The sequence below is a fragment of the Nerophis ophidion genome, linkage group LG17, assembly GCF_033978795.1.
Source record: "Nerophis ophidion isolate RoL-2023_Sa linkage group LG17, RoL_Noph_v1.0, whole genome shotgun sequence".
Classification (NCBI taxonomy): Eukaryota; Metazoa; Chordata; class Actinopteri; order Syngnathiformes; family Syngnathidae; genus Nerophis; species Nerophis ophidion.
This window is the reverse complement of record NC_084627.1, coordinates 692,644-715,062: the sequence shown is the minus strand read 5'-3', so window position 1 is coordinate 715,062 and position 22,419 is coordinate 692,644. Positions and strand designations below refer to the sequence as shown.

At 39.2% G+C, this 22,419-nt stretch overlaps 1 protein-coding gene across 1 annotated transcript in view; it reads right to left on the bottom strand.

Moving 5' to 3' along the window:
• The window catches only part of LOC133535758 (uncharacterized), a 47,164-nt gene extending 26,337 nt beyond the window's left edge, over positions 1-20,827 (bottom strand). Inside the window, exon 1 of the mRNA XM_061875668.1 lies at positions 20,622-20,827. Coding sequence (XP_061731652.1) covers positions 20,622-20,685 — 64 coding nt within the window. The 5' untranslated portion in view covers positions 20,686-20,827. The remainder of the gene's footprint in view (positions 1-20,621) is intronic.
• Positions 20,828-22,419: the final 1,592 nt, after the last annotated feature.

The window sequence follows — 22,419 nt, the reverse complement described above, 5'->3', positions numbered from 1 at the left end:
TAATCTAATCTAACAACAGCGCACATACTACTTAGTATGTTAATTGATTGCTACTGTATTCAGTCCACGCAACAATGAGCACATGGCTACTTAATATGGTAATTTATTCACGTGTGGATGGAGACTTCAGTTGAGAGAGGGGGGGGGGGGGGGGTGCGAATCACTGCTGAGGTAGGTAACGTTAGCCAACAACAATTTGTTAATTATATTATTTCGATTTTGATTTGACTCAAACTGTAACTCCTAGATGGATATCAGACAGTTATTCGCCCGCAGCAGGGAAGAAGCAGCAGGAATTAGAATGTAAGTGAAGTCCTAGCTAGCTGGGCAACATCATTGTCTTAAGTTGATGCTAAGTTAGCTAACGCTCTTCCTTGTATCAAGACAAACATATTCATTTGCTGTACGAGTTGTCGGGGGAATTTCCAATGAACATGAAACATAATGTTGGTTATTGTCTGCTGGTTCTGCATCAATGATGATTGCAGTAAGCATGTGTGAGCTGAGTGCTTATCAAATGCTTTATCTTCAGGAAGAAAAACATTTTTCCATATCATCAAGTCGTGAGACAAATTTTTAAATCGTTCAAGTTTATTTCACAGAAAAATAGCACAGTAGACTTGTCTTGTTAATCGGTGTGACTTTGACTAAAATAATCTTGTTTTGTCACCAGAAAACTGGCTATTGATTGATTGATTGATACTTTTATCAGTAGATTGCACAGTACAGTACATATTCCGTACAATTGACCACTAAATGGTAACACCCCGAATAAGTTTTTCAACTTGTTTAAGTCGGGGTCCACGTTAATCAATTCATGGTACAAATATATACTATCAACATAATACAGTCATCACACAAGTTAATCATCATAGTATGTGCATTGAATTATTTACATTATTTACAATCCGGGGGGTGGGATGAGGAGCTTTGGTTGATATCAGAACTTCAGTCATCAACAATTGCATCAACAGAGAAATGTGGACATTGAAACAGTGTAGGTCTTATTTAGTAGGATATGTACAGCCAGCAGAGAACATAGTGAGTTCACATAGCATAAGAACAAGTATATACATTAGAAGTACATTTGAGTTGTTTATAATCCGGGGAGATGGGATGTGAATGGAGGAGGGTATTAGTAAAGTGTTGAAGTTGCCTGGAGGTGTTGTTTTAGAGCGGTTTTGAAGGAATATAGAGATGCACTTACTTTTATACCTGTTGGGAGTGCATTCCACATTGATGTGGCATAGAAAGAGACTGAGTTAAGACCTTTGTTAGATCGAAATCTGGGTTTAACGTGGTTTGTGGAGCTCCCCCTGGTGTTGTGGTTATGGCGGTCATTTACGTTAAGGAAGTAGTTTGACATGTACTTCGGTATCAAGGAGGTGTAGCGGATTTTATAGACTAGGCTCAGTGCAAGTTGTTTGACTCTGTCCTCCACCCTGAGCCAGCCCACTTTGGAGAAGTGGGTTGGATTGAGGTGTGATCTGGGGTGGAGGTCTAAAAGTAACCGGATTAGCTTATTCAGCCACAGCTAAAGCATCTGGTTTTGTTGCCAGAAAAAATAGTAAGATTTCTGTATTTGTTTTCAGAAAGATGGCTGAAAATATTGGGTTTTGTTGCCCCATTTAGATTTTTTTTAAAAATATATTTCCATGTCTTTCCTGAGTCCTCCTCCAACTTGTTAGTCGGTTTGCCTTTTGCTAAAATACTCACTAATAGTCAATAGAAAAATGGCTAAAAATATCTGGTTTTGTTGCCACAATTTGATTTTTTTCTCCCTAAACTTTTTTTTTTTTTTCATGCACACATCTGACTGCGACTCACTGAAAATGACACGCAATCCACTTTTGTGTCACGACCCAGCAGTTGGGAACCACTGGTCAACTGTATAACAGTTACTGGAATATTTCCATGTCTGTCCAGAGTGATTGACCACTTTGCAAAAATGAAAAACAGACGTTACAGTTTACTTCTCAGAAAATGATTCCCTGAACAGACACACAACAGTTGTTCATTTATTCTACTACTGTGGCTTTATTGTTTTGTGTATATTTTATAGTTTTGTGTATCTGAAATAGGATTAGCCACATTGCCATAAATGGAAATTAAATAATATGAAAGAACCCAGAGATGTAGGGGTGCTTTATTTTTTGTTTTACTTTTGTAGATGTTAAATTTGCAGATGATTACTTCCATCCATCCATCTTCTTCCGCTTATCCGAGGTCGGGTCGCGGGGGCAGCAGCCTAAGCAGGGAAGCCCAGACTTCCCTCTCCCCAGCCACTTTGTCTAGCTCTTCCCGGGGGATCCCGAGGCGTTCCCAGGCCAGCCGGGAGACATAGTCTTCCCAACGTGTCCTGGGTCTTCCCTGTGGCCTCCTACTGGTTGGACGTGCCCTAAACACCTCCCTAGGGAGGCGTTCGGGTGGCATCCTGACCAGATGCCCGAACCACCTCATCTGGCTCCTCTCGATGTGGAGGAGCAGCGGCTTTACTTTGAATTCCTCCCGGATGGCAGAGCTTCTCACCCTATCTCTAAGGGAGAGCCCCGCCACCCGGCGGAGGAAACTCATTTCGGCCGCTTGTACCCGTGATCTTATCCTTTCGGTCATGACCCAAAGCTCATGACCATAGGTGAGGATGGGAACGTAGATCGACCGGTAAATTGAGAGCTTTGCCTTCCGGCTCAGCTCCTTCTTCACCACAACGGATCGGTACAACGTCCGCATTACTGAAGACGCCGCACCAATCCGCCTGTCGATCTCACCATCCACTCTTCCCCCACTCGTGAACAAGACTCCTAGGTACTTGAACTCCTCCACTTGGGGCAGGGTCTCCTCCCCAACCCGGAGATGGCACTCCACCCTTTTCCGGGAGAGATGATTACTGCAATATACATTTCAAAAAGATTCATTGCTCTTCCTTTTTGCTTTTACCAGTCGCAGTTTAGAAGTCTGGAGTAAAAAAGTGCACAAGTAGGTCAAATGCATGAGTTAATTTCAGGTGGTTAATCAAGCATTTAAGTCTCACCTTAAAACTCATCTGTATACTCTAGCCTTTAAATAGACCTCCTTTTTAGACCAGTTGATCTGCCGCTTGTTTTCTTTCTCCTATGTCCCCCCCTCCCTTGTGGAGGGGGTCCGGTCCGATGACCATGGATGAAGTACTGGCTGTCCAGAGTCGAGACCCAGGATGGACCGCTCGTCGGGACCCAGGATGGACCGCTCGCCTGTATCGGTTGGGGGCATCTATACGCTGCTGATCCGCTTGAGATGGTTTCCTGTGGACGGGACTCTCGCTGCTGTCTTGGATCCGCTTGAACTGAACTCTCGCGGCTGAACTTTCACAGTATCATGTTAGACCCGCTCGACATCCATTGCTTTCGATCCCCTAGAGGTCCTCTCCAAGGTTTCTCATAGTCAGCATTGTCACTGGCGTCCCACTGGATGTGAATTCTCCCTGCCCACTGGGTGTGAGTTTTCCTTGCCCTTTTGTGGGTTCTTCCGAGGATGTTGTAGTCGTAATGATTTGTGCAGTCCTTTGAGACATTTGTGATTTGGGGCTATAGAAATAAACATTGATTGATTGATTGATTGAAAGATTCATACAACATAATCTGATATGATTACATAGTTTAAAGCACTATTTATGTATTTTTTATGATAAATAAGTGCTAAAAATGTTTTTGCTTGCGCGCTTTGCACGCTCACATTAATTATTTGTGCCCCAGGTGTGCCCCAGTACAGTATTAGGTCTAGTGACCCCCCCTGTCATCAACACGATCCCGGGTAATGTAGGCCAGTAATAATGTGCCTCGAGTAAGGCAGTTAAATAAAAGCGGTATTTTGTGCGGCATTTCAGAAGAAGAAGATAATCTAAAAAGCCAAAAGTCTTCAGGGTTGTTTCCCTATTTACGCCTCATCTTGAGTGACGACCATTAAAGACTCGCCCGTGATCGTCTTTTTCCAGGCGTCGGCCTGACTCATTCTAAAGCCCTGCCTCTTAGCCGGGCTTCCTCTTCAGATCCTCCTTCTCAATATTAGCCCCAAAACCGCTGGGATCTGCACACTTTCAAAGAAATAAAATACAATTAAAAAAACACCGGCGAGGCAACTGTAGACATTCTTTCTCTATTCAGTGCGGAAAAGCCTGTCCCCAAACTGTACCGGCGGCTTATAAAAAGGGATTGTGTGTGAATGCAGACCTATCGCACACCTGTGACCGACCCGCCAAATCCTGCACGCACAAGATGGAAGATCCACTTTGGGCTGAAACCAATCCACTTTTTTTTTATCTGCCGCCCGGGTGTTGTTGGTTTTGTGGGTTGTGTTGTTTTGTGTTGACGGCCCCGTGGAGAAGGCCAGCCTCCCGCTGCCCGGCCTCTGCTAAATAGCTCGAGCTCGGCTGGAGCTTTCAGGAGCAAACTAATCCGGCTGCAAATGCTCTTACAAAAATCACTTTTAGAAATCTGCTGGAATCAATGTATGGCTGTCGCGGCGACTAAAGCCAAACATTTAGGGGATAAATGCTGCAAGCATCAACTTGCGATTCTTTGATTGACTCCAGGGGAAATTAACCATCAAGTAATCAAACAGGAGTAAAAAAAAAAAAGATGATTTAAATCAGGGGTGTCCAACTCATTTTATCTCAGGGGCCGCATGGAAGAGAATGTATTCCCACTTTTACTTTGGCCCAAAATAAAACAAGCACATTCTTCAAATGTACACATTTCAACTAATCTTCTGGGCGAAACACGTCAAGTTAGTTAATTCTGAAGAAAAAAAAAAGGTGCAGTTTCAAAAACACCATGAAGAGCACAATGAGTGTTTTTACAAAGCCAATAAATTTTAAGCTCTTCCGGTTCTGCATTCTCATGTTGGCGTTATTGGTCATTAGAGTGTTGCCTCAAACCGCTGCATTGGTGAAATCCGCAACTGCCACAACACATTCAGTCCGTGGAACGCGCTCCCTGACCACCTGAGGGCACCACAGACTGTGGATGCTTTTAAAAAAGGCTTAAAAACCATACTAGTTCTAGCTATTTGGCTGTTCTAGTTTTTTATTTTTTATATTATTTTATTTTTTTATTAGCTTTTTATTATTATTTTTTAAAACACTAAGCGGCAGAAAATGGATGGATGAATGGATGTAGCACTTCGAGGTTTTTTACTCAATGTGAAGTGCTTTTTACAAATTAAATCTATTATTATTATTAATCATTTAGGGGCGGCATGGCGTGGTGGGTAGAGGTTCGTGCAGGTTCAATCCTTGCCTCTTGCCATCCAAATCACTGCCGTTGTGTCCTCGGGCAGGACACTTCACCCTTGCCCCCAGTGCCGCTTACACTGGTGAATGAATGATAGGTGGCGGTCGGAGGGGCCGGAGACAAAAACTTGCAGCCACGCTTCCGTCAGTCTACCCCAGGGCAGCTTTGGCTACGAGTGTAGCTTACCACCCCCAGGTGTGAATGTGGAGTGGATGAATGACGTTCTCTCAGTTCTCTGTGAAGCGCTTTGAGTGTGAATAAAAGCGCTATATTAATCGAATCCATTATTATTAATATTATTATTATTTATCATCATTCAAATATTACAATTATAATCAAAACAGTTGTCAAAAAAATACACCATAACAGCCAAATTAAAAGTAACATGACTCAAAACTTAACCAATGCGAAAATGCTAGATTCAAGTATAAAATAAAATAGAACAAACAACAAATGTTGAATCACACATTTTTACAATGGAGTTCAGTGTGCACATCGTGCCGTTAACCAATTTTGAGCGCTGCACGGAACTCTAACTACAAAGATAATGGTCATGTATATAATTATTTATATTTTACCTTTTGTTATTTCATCTGTTGAGTGGATAATAAAAAAAAAAACAGAAAGTATTGTGTGTCGCTACAGCATCAGTCTGCCGCCAGCCACAAGAGGAGGAGCTGATTGCTTTCACCTGCGCTGATTGGTGTAGCGGCAGCCAATCCAGAGGACGCTTAAGTCAGCTAACAGGTCATCTTAAACAGTGTGAGTATGCGTTTCACTTGCGTTGCTATTGTGACATCCAGTGGACACATTTAGAATTGCAGTTTCTTTCATTAATAAATTGCAGCTCGTTTTTATACTGAGCAAACGGGCCTGATACGGCCCACGGGCCATACGTTTGACACCCCTGATTTAAGTCATCCCCAAAATAAATTCCCTTTTACCTTACCCAGTTTTTAACCGATAGTAGAATGAAAGAAATCGAGAGAAACACTCTTGTCTGTCATCTACTGTCTTTGTCTCTGCGGGTGTAGGCGGGGCCACGATCATACACACACAGAAGTAAAAGTTCATGAGCGTCTAGCAGTGGTGTCCAACTTGTTATTATATATGGCCACGTCGCAATTCTGGCTGCCCTATCTTATAGTGCAGATACCTGTATAATACATGGATAATAGCCTTGTTACACAAATTGCAAAGGCAACAGTTTTTGATTATTATATTTTTTATAGATGGATGGATAAGATGACAAGTATATATTCAAGCGTTTATATTTGATAACCGAAAAAAAAATGCTTGGTACATTAGATATTATCGAAGTGTAGAATATATGAAAGTATATGCCATGTCTTGTTTGGCTATGTTCTGTTGGCCTTTGGACTCTTTTATTTCCTGTTTTTTCACTCCCTTGTTTTGTCACCAGTAGTTTTCACCTGTCATGTGTTCACGACCCACGCACCTGATTTGTTTGGACTCACGCACCTGTCAATAATCAGGTCACTATTATTCAAGCCACAGTTGCCAGGTAGTCGACCTGGCGACATCACCCTTGATAGACTCCTGATACCCCCGACATTGTTCCATGCTCGTTTTTTTCACGTCACAATAAGTGTTTTTTCGTTTTTATGTCCATAGTTCTGCCTTTGGGCTGGATTTTGATTTCTTAGCCCAAGTTTGTTCTCCGCCTTGTGCGCACTTTTTGTTTGTTCCTCTTTTAAGTAAAATTAAATCATGTCATTACGTTGTTATGATCTCATGTTCTGGTTTTATTCTGTTTTTGTATTAGAGTCTGCCAATGTTTGCCTTAGTTCCTTGTTTAGTCCGTTTCCATAGTAGCTTATTAGTTTCACCTTTGATTGATTGATTGATACTTGTATTAGTAGATTGCACAGTACAGTACATATTCGGTACAATTGACCACTAAATGGTAACACCCGAATAAGTTTTTCAACTTGTTTAAGTCGGGGTCCACGTTAATCAATTCATGGTACAAATATATACTATCAACATAATACAGTCATCACACAAGTTAATCATCATAGTATGTACATTGAATTATTTACATTATTTACAATCCGGGGGGTGGGATGAGGAGCTTTGGTTGATATCAGAACTTCAGTCATCAACAATTGCATCAACAGAGAAATGTGGACATTGAAACAGTGTAGGTCTTATTTAGTAGGATATGTACAGCCAGCAGAGAACATAGTGAGTTCACATAGCATAAGAACAAGTATATACATTAGAAGTACATTTGAGTTGTTTATAATCCGGGGAGATGGGATGTGAATGGAGGAGGGTATTAGTAAAGTGTTGAAGTTGCCTGGAGGTGTTGTTTTAGAGCAGTTTTGAAGGAATGTAGAGATGCACTTGCTTTTATACCTGTTGGGAGTGCATTCCACATTGATGTGGCATAGAAAGAGAATGAGTTAAGACCTTTGTTAGATCGGAATCTGGGTTTAACGTGGTTTGTGGAGCTCCCCCTGGTGTTGTGGTTATGGCGGTCATTTACGTTAAGGAAGTAGTTTGACATGTACTTCGGTATCAAGGAGGTGTAGTGGATTTTATAGACTAGGCTCAGTGCAAGTTGTTTGACTCTGTCCTCCACCCTGAGCCAGCCCACTTTGGAGAAGTGGGTTGGATTGAGGCGTGATCTGGGGTGGAGGTCTAAAAGTAACCGGACTAGCTTATTCGGGGATGTTTGGAGTCTAGATTTGAGGGTTTTGGAGGTGCTGGGGTACCAGGAGGTGCAAGCGTAATCGAAGAAGGGTCGAATGAGAGTTCCCGCTAGAATCCTCAAGGTGCTTTTGTTGACCAGAGAGGAGATTCTGTAGAGGAATCTAGTTCTTTGGTTGACCTTTTTGATTACGTTGGTTGCCATTTTATCACAGGAAAGATTAGCCTCTAGAATGGAACCTAGGTAGGTGATCTCATCCTTCCTGGTGATAACAATGTCACCCACTTTTATAGTGAAGTCACTGACCTTCTTAAGTTTGATATGGGACCCAAATAGGATGGATTCCGTTTTACCTAAGTGTATGGATAGCTTGTTGTAGGCGCGCCAGGCGCAAATATTAAGGAGTTCAGCACTGAGGATTTGTTCCACCTGTGTGACTTGTCCTTGCCGGATACCAGCAGGGCCGAGTCATCCGCAAACAGGAACAATTCACAGTGGCATGCTGATGGCATATCATTTACGTATATTAGGAACAGTAAAGGTCCTAGTATACTGCCTTGGGGGACTCCACAACTTACTGCCCCTTGCTTTCGATACACACCTGTTTTTGCTAATCACCGTCCTTATTTAAGCCTGCCCTTTTTGTTCATTCACTCTCGCATCCTAGTTAGTTTTTCACTACAGTAACGTTTCCAATTCCGTGTCTTTACTTGCTAGCTTTCACGCTAAGCCTTTTGTTCCTTGTGCAAGTTTGTTTGTTACTTCCCTAGTTCCCATGCTAGCGCTTTTGGTTGTTTCTAGCTCCCATGCTAGTTCTGTTTGTTTTGCCTTTTCCGCCTAGTACCAGTTTTTCTGTTCATAGTCTGTTTTATTTATTGAATAAATCTTCATTTCTTACCGTACACTGTGTTCGAGCCCGACTGCATCCTTGGAAGAACGCCTCCACATCACAATGCCCAGAAATCGTTACAACCTTCACGCCTTGTCCAGTCCAGTCGCTTTGCACCATGGGAAAACAAAGTCCAAGACTTGGCAGTATAAAAGGAAGTTAACCCCCAAAGTCGTTCAGAACGTCAACAACGGGCTCGCTGGCGGTTCATACTAGCAGCTTAAATTGGACTTAAGCCAACACCTGAGATATGAAAATGATAAAATATTCTTCCAACACTATCCTAGGGCACGTCCAACTGGTAGGAGGCCACGGGGAAGACCCAGGACACGTTGGGAAGACTATGTCTCCCGGCTGGCCTGGGAACGCCTCGTGATCCCCCGGGAAGAGCTAGACGAAGTGGCTGGGGAGAAGGGAAGTCTGGACTTCCTTGCTTAGGCTGCTGCCCCCGCGACCCGACCTCAGATAAGCGGAAGATGATGGATGGACTATCCTAATAGAAGTGGTGCCTCAAATGCACATCATTGTTTTGTGTAACAAGTTAAATAAGTTAACTACAAAGGTTGTTCAAAATATCAACAGCTGTCTAACTCGCGGTTCAAAGTCGTGACCAACATTAGACTAAATCAGACGCCAGACATTCCCAAATAATTTTTTGAGTTCTTCATAATCAGAATCAAAATCAGAAATACTTAAGGGGAAATGAATATTTTCAGCACAATCCCATTCAAGATCAGACAAACATTGCAGGGAGACAGAACAGGATCGCTGACGGGTCTGCAGACTTACAAAAAAGGCGAGAAACAGGGAAAAAATGGGGGTTAGGGGGAGAAAAAAAATCGGTCTAAGCCTGGGGCCCCCCTCCTTTAAGTTGGAAACTGTAGCTGATATGATGTGCAGTTATGTTTTTTCAAATGACCGTAAGTCTTGAACTATACAAAGTATTTCAATGGTTGGAATCTGTGCTTTTGCATGATATACTAGTTACTATAAAAATCCAATTAGTTACTAAAGTAATCTAATTAGTTACTATGGTAATCTAAGTCACAGCAGCTCAGACGAGGCATCAAGCAGTGTGGGTGGGGAGCGTTTCCACAGAGTGTTTCCAGAGCGACAGACGCGGAAGGATATTTTTAGAACAAAGTTCTTAGGCTTAGTGATAAAAGCCACCTACAACCCATATCAGATTGTAGGTGGGGTTTTTTTTTCTACCCTTCACGTTCAGTTTTTGCTGTTTTTGTTGCATTTTTGTTGCGTTTCGCTTGATTGTAAAATATGTGGATGAGAGCGGGTGTGACGTTCATATTTTGTCAATTTTCAGTGTTTTATCGGTCATAGTTAACATTCTAAATCCCACATTACTTATTTTCATGTACATTCTGTGTCTCATTTAGTAAAAAAAAAAATTAAAATTCCATGCCGTTTTTTAAGGCGATCTGTCATAACATTTTCAGCATTCAATGTTTAATTAGTGTTCCTAAAAATAAATATCCCAGCCTCAGGACACAATTTTTTCTCAAAATTTTGGCCCCCTAGTCAAAATAATTTCCAAGGCTTGTATTAAAGTACAGTTAAAAGCAGTGATATGAAAATAATCATTAAACACTACCTTAATAAAAATAATACTTATTTTAGTGGCTCGTGTAACAAATTAAAAAAAGTTAACCACTAAGGTTGTTCAAAACGTGTCACGACTTAGACTTGGGCGTGGATTGTTTTCCCGAGGTGCAAAGCGAAAGTTGGAGCGGGCAAGGCGTGAAGGTAAAGACATATTTTATTTTAACATTATACAGGAACAAACGAAAGGCGCTCTCAGCAGAGGTACAAAAAGTTAACTATGAAACAAAACTATCGCAAAGGCAAAACTATGAACATAAAAAAAAACACTTGCACAATGGCATGAATAAAAAAACTTACTTGGAAAGAGACAAGGGGCATGGATCATTGGCATGGATGTGGAGAGTATGATCAAGGGTGATAGATGGTGATGTTGCCAGGCTGCCTACCTTGCAACTGTGGCTTAAATAATACTGTGGTGATTAGTGAAAACAGGTGCGTGACATGGGGACAAGGTGAAAACTAATGGCTTGCTATGGTGACAAAACAAACAAAAGTGCAGAAAGAGAGCAAAACCAAAACCGAACATGACTTAAACCAAACATTATCACACAGACATGACAAAACGTCAACAAACTTGCTAGCTGTTAATATTGTAGCTAACATTAGACTGAAGCGAAGGCGCACTGTAATAGTAAAACAACAAAACACTCGTTAGATACTATCTTAATGAAAGAAAACGAGTAAAATAAAAGTTGTGTCTTAGATACACATCATGCGTGTTCTTGATTATCTCACAAGTGTCATGGCAGCTTGCTGCGAGGCTTGTTCTCCCAGGATGCAAACGGACTATTCTGGACAAGGCGTGCAGGTAGGAACATGTTTATTCCTCAAAACTCAAAAGGGTACAAAAAATGAAAAAACAAGACGAAGGCACAACACGCTGATCGCACTTGGAGCCGACTGTGGACATAGAGAACTTATGAAAGTGTGGCATGACATAAACAAGACTTACATAGTTCAGGCATGAGGCAAACAACTAGCATAACTATGGCATGGAACAACTAAAACTTACTTGGCAAAGCATGAGGTCAACACTTAACATAAACTATGGCATTGCGTGAAACAAACAATGACGCCAGGACGACTGACTGGCAAAGACAGGTTTAAATGAGGTCTCTTGATTAGAGCCAGGGGAGTGTCCCGAACACCAGCGGCAGGTGAAAATCATAAGTAGCCGTGGCAACCAAACCAAACTCAGGTGTAAAACAGTAACTAAAAGAGTCCAAAACTAACAGAACATAACAAAAAAAATATCCAGAAAACGGCTCATGACAACAAGTGTAAAAAGAAGTTAAAATACTAGCGGATAACTTAAGAATGAAGCAAATCACTTTGATATCGAAACAAAGAAAACACTATCTTGATTATTGTCATGTCTGATCATGTTTTTGTTTGGCCATGTGCTGTTTGACCTTTTAAGTTCCTGTTTTTTTTCACTCCCTTGTTTTGTTGCCATGGTTGCAAATTGTGTACACCTGTCTCTGATTAGTGCTCGCCCGCTCACCTGCTTCCCGAGCACTAATCAGAGGCAGTATTTAAGCTCGTCTTTGCCAGTCAGTCGCCCTGGCGTCATTGTGTTCTTTTCATGCTCTGTCCATGCTAGTTTTTCATGCCAAAGTCCATGCTGCTATCGTCAAGCCACATCCGTCTGCCTTCCTGGGAGAACGACCCTGCAGCAAGCTTCTACCCCCCCCCATCGTGACAATTATGAGTAATAAATGCCCTTCAGATGCATGTCGTCATTAGTTTGTCTGTAAACAATGAAACACCGGCTTTGTTTGTGTTGCTAAAGCCGGCCGCAATACACTGCTTCCCACCTACATCTTTCTTCTTTGATGTCTCCATTGTTCATTGAACAAATTGCAAAAGATAAACCAACACAGATGTCCAGAATACTGGAATTTTGCGATGAAAACAGACGACTTAATAGCTGGGCACGATGCTGGCACAAAATGTCCTCTACAAACCGTGACGTCACGCGCAGGCGTCATCATACCGAGACGTTTTCAGCAGGATTTTTCGGCGCGAAATTTAAAATTGCACTTTCGTAAACTAAAAAGGCCGTATTGGCATGTGTTGCAAGGTTAATATTTCATCATTGATATATAAACTATCAGACTGCGTGGTGGGTAGTAGTGGGTTTCAGTAGGCCTTTATCAAGTGTAAAGGTACGTAAATATAATGTGTACTAAGGAAAACACTGTGTTTACTTTGTACCATTTTAGCAGCAATCTACGGGTTCCACTGCAAGTACCAGCACTAATAAGTCATCAGAGTGGCGGAAATGAAAAGGACTTAGCGTTTGCAGCATGTAAATGACGGTCATTTACATGCGGAAAACAAACCGACTTAACTATTCATTAGCATGCAATGTTGCACACTAGCTGCACTCATGAAACATTGAGAGAGCTGCCCCCTTATGAGCATTTGTCAACATAATGAGGACTTACTGGAGAGACCTTGGACTCCCCCCCCGATGCAATTTATTGTGACTGTGCAGCAGGTTCTCTCTTGGCAAACATTGATTAATTATGAAGACGTCTCAAAGCAGTGCTACCTCGGTCGGATTTACTGTTGACGTACTTGTTTTGCACACACGATCACCAAAACAAATTGTTTTCCTGTGCAATCATTCTCTCTAATGAGGACGGGAGATATGGCTTCTTATTACCTCAAGCAGGGTTTTCTGAAACTTGGATTAGGGGGGGGGGGAATAGAAGATTAAAATAAAATTTAAAAAAAAAAATCGGTCTTAGCCTGGGCCCTGGAGTGGGGGTGCAGACTGAGGCCAAGGGGAAAAAAAACAACAACTCATAGCCATAGTACACATGTAAGAGGGAAACATCAAACATCAAAGAACACAGAGGACATTAAAGACATTAAAGCATTATGTCATTGTCAGAGATTTGTCACAAAATTAATGAAATGGTCAACAAATAAATGCACCTGTCATAAAATAGATCAAATATTAAAAATCCAGTAAAAAAGCAAATCAATCCTTTGGTCCCGAAATAGATAAATCTGTCTCAAAAATAAAGAAATTAGTCATGTAATCAAAACCAAGGGTTTGTGAATAACTATCTGCCATGGAATGAATAAAATGGTCATCATGTAAATGAATCAGTTGTGAAACATAGAAATCAGCCATGAAATAAATCAAATCGCCCGTTAAATAAATGACACAGTCGTTAAATAGATAAAAAGGTCCTAAAAAAAATGAGTTGTGAAATCATTAAAATGATCACTAAATCAATAAAAATGTAAATTGTTAAAGCAAAACATATAACTTGATAAATAAATTGGTCAGTAGATAAATAACTATATCATAAAATAAATAAAACTTCAAGTAAAAAGCAGTAAATTAATTTGTTCCTGAAATAGATAAATCTGACACATAATTTTTTAAACCAGTCATGTAATAAATACAATGGTCAAAAAATCATGAAATTTGTCAATAAATCAGTTGGTCATTAAATAAATACATCCGTCATGAAATAAAGAAAATGTTAAAAATTCGGTAAAAAAGTAAATGGATCCTTTGGTCCCGAAATAGATAAATCTGTCTCAAAAATAAAGAAATTAGTCATGTAATCAAAACCAAGGGTTTGTGAATAAATATCTTCCATGGAATGAATAAAATGGTCATCATGTAAATTAATCAGTTGTGAAACATATAAATCAGCCATGAAATAAATCAAATCGCCCGTTAAATAAATGACACAGTCGTTAAATAGATAAAAAGGTCCTAAAAAAATGAGTTGTGAAATCAATAAAATGATCGCTAAATCAATAAAAATGTAAATTGTTAAAGCAAAACATATAACATGATAAATAAATTGGTCAGTAAATAAATAACTATATCATAAAATAAATAAAACTTTAAGTAAAAAGCAGTAAATTAATTTGTTCCTGAAATAGATAAATCTGAAAAATAATTTTTAAACCATTCATGTAATAAATACAATGGTCAAAAAATCATGAAATTTGTCAATAAATCAGTTGGTCATTAAATGGTCATTAAATAAATACATCCGTCATGAAATAAAGAAAATGTTAAAAATTCGGTAAAAAAGTAAATGGATCCTTTGGTCCCGAAATAGATAAATCTGTCTCGAAAATGAAGAAATTAATCATGTAATAAATGGAATGGTCATTATATGAATTCAAAAATTAATGTAAATAGATATCTGCCATGGAATGAATAAAATGGTCATCATGTAAATTAATCAGTTGTGAAACATATAAATCAGCCATGAAATAAATCAAATCGCCCGTTAAATAAATGAGACAGTCATTAAATAGATAAAAAGGTTCTAAAAAAATGAGTTGTGGAAGCAATAAAATGATCATTTAATCAATAAAAATGTAAATGAATCTATAATATTGGTAAAGCAAAACATATAACATCATAAATAAATTGGTCAGTAAATAAATAAGTATATCGTGAAATAAAAAAAAAGTTTAAAAAGTCAAGTAAAAAGCAGTCAATCAATTTTGTCCTGAAATAGATAAATCTGACGCAAAATTATTAAACCAGTCATGTAATAAATAAAATGGTCGTTAAATCATTAAATTTGTCAATAAATTAGTTCATTAATCAACAAGTACATCCGTCTCAGAATAAATAAAATGGTCAATAAATAAATACATCCGTCATAAAATAAATGTTAAAAATTTGGTAAAAAAGCAAATCAATATTTGGTCCTGAAATAGACAAATCTGTCTTGAAAATAACGAAATTAGTCATGTAATAAATGAAATGGTCATTAAATAAATAAAAAGTGGGTGTGAATAAATACCTGCCATGAAATTAACAAAATGGTCATCATGTAAATTAATCAGTTGTGAAACATATAAATCAGCCATTAAATGAATCAAATCGCCCGTTAAATCACTGACACAGTCATTAAATAGATAAAAAGGCCCTAAAAAATGAGTTGTGAAATCAATAAAATCATCACTAAATTAATAAAAATGTAATGAATCTATTATATTGGTAAAGCAAGACATATAACATCATAAATAAATTGGTCAGTAAATAAATAAGTATAACATAAAATAAATAAAACATTAAATAAGTAAAGTAAAAAGCAGTCAATCAATTTGGTCCTGAAATAGATAAATCTGACACATGATTATTAAACCAGTCATGTAGTAAATAAATTGGTCATTAAATCATTAAATTTGTCAATAAATCAGTTAATTAATCAACAAGTACATCTGTCACAGAATAAATAAAATGGTCAATAAATAAATACATCTGTCATGAAATAAATAAAATGTTAAGAATTCGGTAAAAAAGCAAATCAGTCCTTTGGTCCCGAAATAGATAAATCCGTCTCGAAAATAAAGAAATTAGTCACGTAATAAATGAAATGGTCATTATATAAATAAAAATGTTAATGTAAATAAATATCTGCCATGAAATTAATAAAATGGTCATCATGTAAATTAATCAGTTGTAAAAAATATAAATCAGCCATGAAATAAATCAAATCGCCCGTTAAATCACTGACACAGTCGTTAAATAGATAAAAAGGTGATATGTAAATAAATATTGCCCATGAACTGAATAAAATAATGAAGTATATTAATCAATTAAATTAAATCGTCATGGTCGATTGGTCACAAAATAGACGATTCAGTTATGAAATAAATAAAATGCTCATTAAATCAAAGTACATTTCAATAAATCAGTAAATTAGTCAACAAATACATCCATCACAGAATAATTAATTTGGTCAATAAATATGTATCGCAAAATTAAATGTTAATTTGATCACGAAATAGATAACCAGATGTCGTTGTGGCTTGTGCAGCCCTTTGAGACACTTGGGATATAGGGCTATGTAAGCAAATTTTATTATTTGATTGATTGTTTGATTGAACCCTGTTGTGACAAAAAATAAATCAGTCATGTAATGAATGATCATTAAATGAATTTTTTTTTTAAAATAAATGACTTCTATAAAATTTATAAAATGGCCTTCAAGTAAGATAATTGGTTGTGAAATATATAAATTAGTCCTGAAGTGTATGAAATAATCATTAATTATTACATTTTCATTAAAACATATAAATCGTCCATCCATTCATTTTCTACCGCTCATTCCCTTTGGCGCCTATCTCAGCTACAATCAGGCAGAAGGTGGGGTACAGCCTGGACAAGTTGCCACCTCATCGCAGACAAATAAATCAGTCATGGAAAAAAAAATACAGTGTTCATTAAATAACTAAAACAGTGATGCAATATATACATTGGTCAAAAATCACTAAATACATTGGCCTAGTACAGGGGTGTCAAACCTACGGCCCGTGGGGCGGATCAGGTCCTCGAACCGGTTTTATCCGGCCTCGGGATAGGTTTGCAAAGTATGAAAATGAGGCAACATTTTTGAATTAAAGAAACTGCTGTTCTAAATGTGTCCACTAGATGTCACAATAGCAATTCTTTGTATCGTTGTAGATTATGCTACATATTAAAAATAAAAACCACATGATGTTAGTGCACCAGTCCAGGAAAATGATCAAACTACATAAATAAAATTCTGTAATTTGATTTTGATATTATTTTATTATTCTTGATGGATTGAAAATTAATACCAATGATGAACATTATTACATAATGTATTCAGAAAGCATAACGACAAATAAAGGTGGAATTCTATTAACCGCAACATGTAAGTGCAAAAAACAACTATAACAACATTAGGATTTGTACATTTTCAGAATGTGCTTGTTCTATTTTTAAACAAAGAAAACAATCTGAAGTTAGATAGATAGATAGATAGATAGATAGATAGATGGATAGATAGATAGATAGATAGATAGATAGATAGATAGATAGATAGATAGATAGATAGATAGATAGATAGATAGATAGACAGATAGATAGTACTTTATTGATTCCTTCAGGAAAATTTAAAAAGTTGTCTTTACTTTTAAGTTATCGTGCCGTGATTTTACCAGTCCGGCCCACTTTGGTGTCGATTTTTCTCCGTGTGGCCCCGATCTAAAATGTTGTACTAGACCAGGCCTGTGCAATTATTTTGACTCGGGGGGCTACATTTAGAGAAAACAATGTGTCTGGGGGCCGGTATATCTATTTTTAGGAACACTAATTCAAAACTTCACAATAATGTCTGATTGAATGCTAAAAACGTTATGACAGACCGCCTTAAAAAAACGTAATGGAATTTTAAATTTTTCTATGAACGATAAAACACTGAATATTGACAAAATATGAATGTCACACCCGCTTTCGATCGACATATTTTACAGTCAAGTGTAACGCAACAAAAATGCAAGAAACAGTGAAATATGAATGCGAAGGGTACAAAATAAACCCACCTACAATCTGATATATCTGACATATCACTAAGCTTTAGAACTTTGTTGTGAAAATCTCCTTCCGCGTCTGTGGAAACGCTTCCCGCCCACATTGCTTGGTGCCTCGTCTGAGCTGCTGTGACGTAGATGACCATAGTAACCAATTAGATGACCATAGTAACCAATTAGATGACCATAGTAACCGATTAGATGACCATAGTAACTAGTATATAATGCAAAAGCGCAGATTCCAACCATCGAAATACTTAGTATAGTTGAAGACTTACGGTCATTAGAAAACATCACTGCTCATCATAATGGCAGCTACACTTTCCATCTTAAAGATCTAAAAAAATTATTTGGGAATGTGCGGCGGGCCAGATTGAAAAGCTTAACGGGCCGCGTGTGGCCCCCGGGCCTTAATTTGCCCAGGTATGTAGTAGACTCTAGTACAATGTTTTGAATGTAAATTTCAATGTATATTTTATGAATACATTCCAATTTTAATGAGCTTTAAATTATTATACTACAAACCCCTTTTCCATATGAGTTGGGAAATTGTGTTGGATGTAAATATAAACGGAATACAATGATTTGCAAATCCTTTTCAACCCATATTCAATTAAATGCACTATGAAGACAAGATATTTGATGTTCAAAGTGATAAACTTTATTTTTTTTTGGCAAATAATAATTAGTTTAGAATTTCATGGCTGCAACACGTGCCAAAGTAGTTGGGAAACGGCATGTTCACCACTGTGTTACATCACCTTTTCTTTTAACTACACTCAATAAACGTTTGGGAACTGAGGAAACTAATTGTTGAAGCTTTGAAAGTGGAATTCCTTCCCATTCTTGTTTTATGTAGAGCTTCAGTCGTATTTTACGCTTCATAATGCGCCACACATTTACGATGGGAGACAGGTCTGGACTGCAGGCGGGCCAGGAAAGTACCTGCACTCTTTTTTTTACAAAGCCACGCTGTTGTAACACGTGCTGATTGTGGTTTGGCATTGTCTTGCTGAAATAAGCAGGGGCGTCCATGAAAAAGGTGGCGCTTAAATGGCAGCACATGTTGTTCCAAAACCTGTATTTCAGCATTAATGGTGCCTTCACAGATGTGTAAGTTACCCATGCCTTGGGCACTAATGCACCCCCATACCATCACAGATGCTGGCTTTTGAACTTTGCGTCGAAAACAGTCTGGATGGTTCGCTTCCCATTTGGTCCGGATGACACAATGTTGAATATTTCCAAAAACAATTTGAAATGTGGACTCGTCAGACCACAGAACACTTTTCCACTTTGCATCAGTCCATCTTATGTGATCTCGGGCCCAAAGAGGCCGGCGGCTTTTCTGGATGTTGTTGATAAATGGCTTTCGCTTTGCATAGTAGAGCTTTAACTTGCACTTACAGATGTAGCGACAAACTGTTTTTAGTGACAATGGTTTTCTGAAGTGTTCCAGAGCCCATGTGGTGATATCCTTTAAAGATTATTGTCGGTTTTTGATACAGTGCCGTCTGAGGGATCGAAGGTCACGGTCATTCAATGTTGGTTTCCGGCCATGCCGCTTACGTGGAGTAATTTCTCCAGATTCTCTGAACCTTTTGATGTTATTATGGACCGTAGATGTTGAAATCCCTAAATTTCTTGCAATTTCACTTTGAGAAACGTTGTTCTTAAACTGTTTGACTATTTTCTCACGCAGTTGTGAACAAAGGGGTGTACCTCGCCCCATCCTTTCTTGTGAAAGACTGAGCATTTTTTGGGAAGCTGTTTTTATACCCAATCATGGCACCCACCTGTTCCCAATTAGCCTGCACACCTGTGGGATGTTCCAAATAAGTGTTTGATGAACATTCCTCAACTTCATCAGTGTTTATGGCCACCTTTCCCAACTTCTTTGTCACGTGTTGCTGGCATCAAATTCTAAAGTTAATGATTATTTGCAAAAAAAAAAAGGTTTATCAGTTTGAACATCAAATATGTTGTCTTTGTAGCATATTTAACTGAATATGGGTTGAAAATGATTTTCAAATCATTGCATTCTGTTTATATTTACATCAAACACAATTTCCCAACTCATATGGAAACGGGGTTTGTACAATATGACCCAAGAGTGAATTCCTGCTGTCTAGAATGTTCTTTCATGGTGTTAAGCTTGTTGCATAGCTACAATTCACCCCCAACAGAAACCGACCTAATCCTCTACCACTCTTTTTTTTACAATACAAAAAAACAATTTCAATAGTCAGGATTATTATTTAGTCATGCAAATATCATTTTGTTTCTGCACATTATATAATTCCAAACCCGTGCCCTTGAGTAATCCCCTTTTTCAAACGACGTCGTTCTCGCAATTCGCTGCCTCATCTCATTACCGACATTTAATGGACTTTGCCTTATTGATGAACGCGCCGTCGCCAGGTCCCTGGAGTTGTTTTCTTTTCGAAGAGCAAACAATGCAGCAACGCGGTTGTTTCGATTTCTCTTGTTTCTAATTGTTGTTTTGCCCTCCCCGAGTGAAAGTGAAAGTGAAAGGTTACACTAAAGCCTGTGCAGACAAGTCAATTGCTATAACTCTGTGGGGAAATTCGGGTTGGCAACAATAGATATTTGGCATGGATTTGGAGCCCCTGGGTCAATTACATGTGAGGCAAAGGCCGTTCTATAGATCTACTGTGAAATTGTAGGATCATAGATCAGCTTTGCAGTGACAAATTGCTCCTACAGAAATACAAATTAATAAAAAAATTTAAAAAACCACACGGTTGCCTGTACAACTTTTGTTTTCGCAGAAAAGCCTATAAATTCGGATTAAACCCAACATACTGACCTTGTGTCAAGCAGAGCGATGAGATGAATCCAAGCCCGTACAGCAGCCAGGTGTGTAAAGTCATGGATGCAACACAGGGCACGTAGTGATCGAGAAGCTCTCATTTACCGGGTCCTTTGCTACAGTTTCAGAGCTGGAGATCTCGGTGCCACTTTTGGGAGCAACTGCCAGCCAGCACAGCCAGCCAGCCAGCCAGCGAGCGAGCGAGCGAGCGAGGGAGGGGAGGCAGCCATGCAGGCAGGGAGGCAGCTCAGCCAGCCACTCAGGCAAAAGAGATGATGATGAGGAGGAGGAGGAGGAGAATATGTGAGTGAACTCAATGGATGTCTTTCCTAGCGCTCATTCTGAGACTGCAAAAAAAAAAAAAAGTCCTCATCAAGATGATGAATGGAGCAATCAATTAGGATTACTTCCTGATTGCTTCCATGTTAGCATGTGTTAAAGGGGAACATTATCACCAGACCTATGTAAGCGTCAATATATACCTTGATGGTGCAGAAAAAAGACCATCTATTTTTTTTAACCGATTTCCGAACTCCAAATGGGTGAATTTTGGCGAATTAAACGCCTTTCTGTTTATCGCGCTGGAGGCGATGACGTCAGAATGTGACGTCGCCGAGGTAACACACCCGCCATTTTCATTTTCAACACATTACAAACATTGGGTCTCAGCTCTGTTATTTTCCGTTTTTTTGACTATTTTTTGGAACCTTGGAGACATCATGCCTCGTCGGTGTGTTGTCGGAGGGTGTAACAACACTAACAGGGAGGGATTCAAGTTGCACCACTGGCCCGAAGATGCGAAAGTGTCTGCCGCCAGACCCCCTTCGAATGTGCCGTAGTGTCTCCACATTTGACCGGCGATGCTAAAGCAGACAAGGCACAGAGATGTATGGATAACCTGCAAATGCATTTGCAACGATAGATTCATTTTGGCGAATTAAACGCCTTTCTGTTTAACACGCTGGAGGCGATGACGTCAGAATGTGACGTCGCCGAGGTAACACACCCGCCATTTTCATTTTCAACACATTACAAACACCGGGTCTCAGCTATGTTATTTTCCGTTTTTTTGACTATTTTTTGGAACCTTGGAGACATCATGCCTCGACGGTGTGTTGTCGGAGGGTGTAACAACACTAACAGGGAGGGATTCAAGTTGCACCACTGGCCCGAAGATGAGAAAGTGTTTGCCGCCAGACCCCCATTGAATGTGCCAGAGTGTCTCCACATTTTACCGGCGATGCTAAGGCAAACATGGCACAGAGATGTATGGATAACCTGCAAATGCATTTGCAACGATAGATTAATTTTGGCGACTTAAACACCTTTCTGTTTATCACGCTGGAGGCGATGACGTCAGAATGTGACGTCGCCGAGGTAACACACCCGCCATTTTCATTTTCAACACATTACAAACACCGGGTCTCAGCTCTGTTATTTTCCGTTTTTTTGACTATTTTTTGAAACCTTGGAGACATCATGCCTCGTCGGTGTGTTGTCGGAGGGTGTAACAACACTAACAGGGAGGGATTCAAGTTGCACCACTGGCCCGAAGATGCGAAAGTGTCTGCCGCCAGACCCCCGTTGAATGTGCCAGAGTGTCTCCACATTTTACTGGCGATGCTAAAGCAGACATGGCACAGAGATGTATGGATGACCTGCAGATGCATTTACAACGATAGTCAACGAAATCACAAAGGTTGAGTTTTGTTGATGTTGACTGCCAGCTAATGGATGCTAACATGCTACGCTAATCGATGCTAACATGCTATTTACCGGCGGTGCCAAAGCAGAC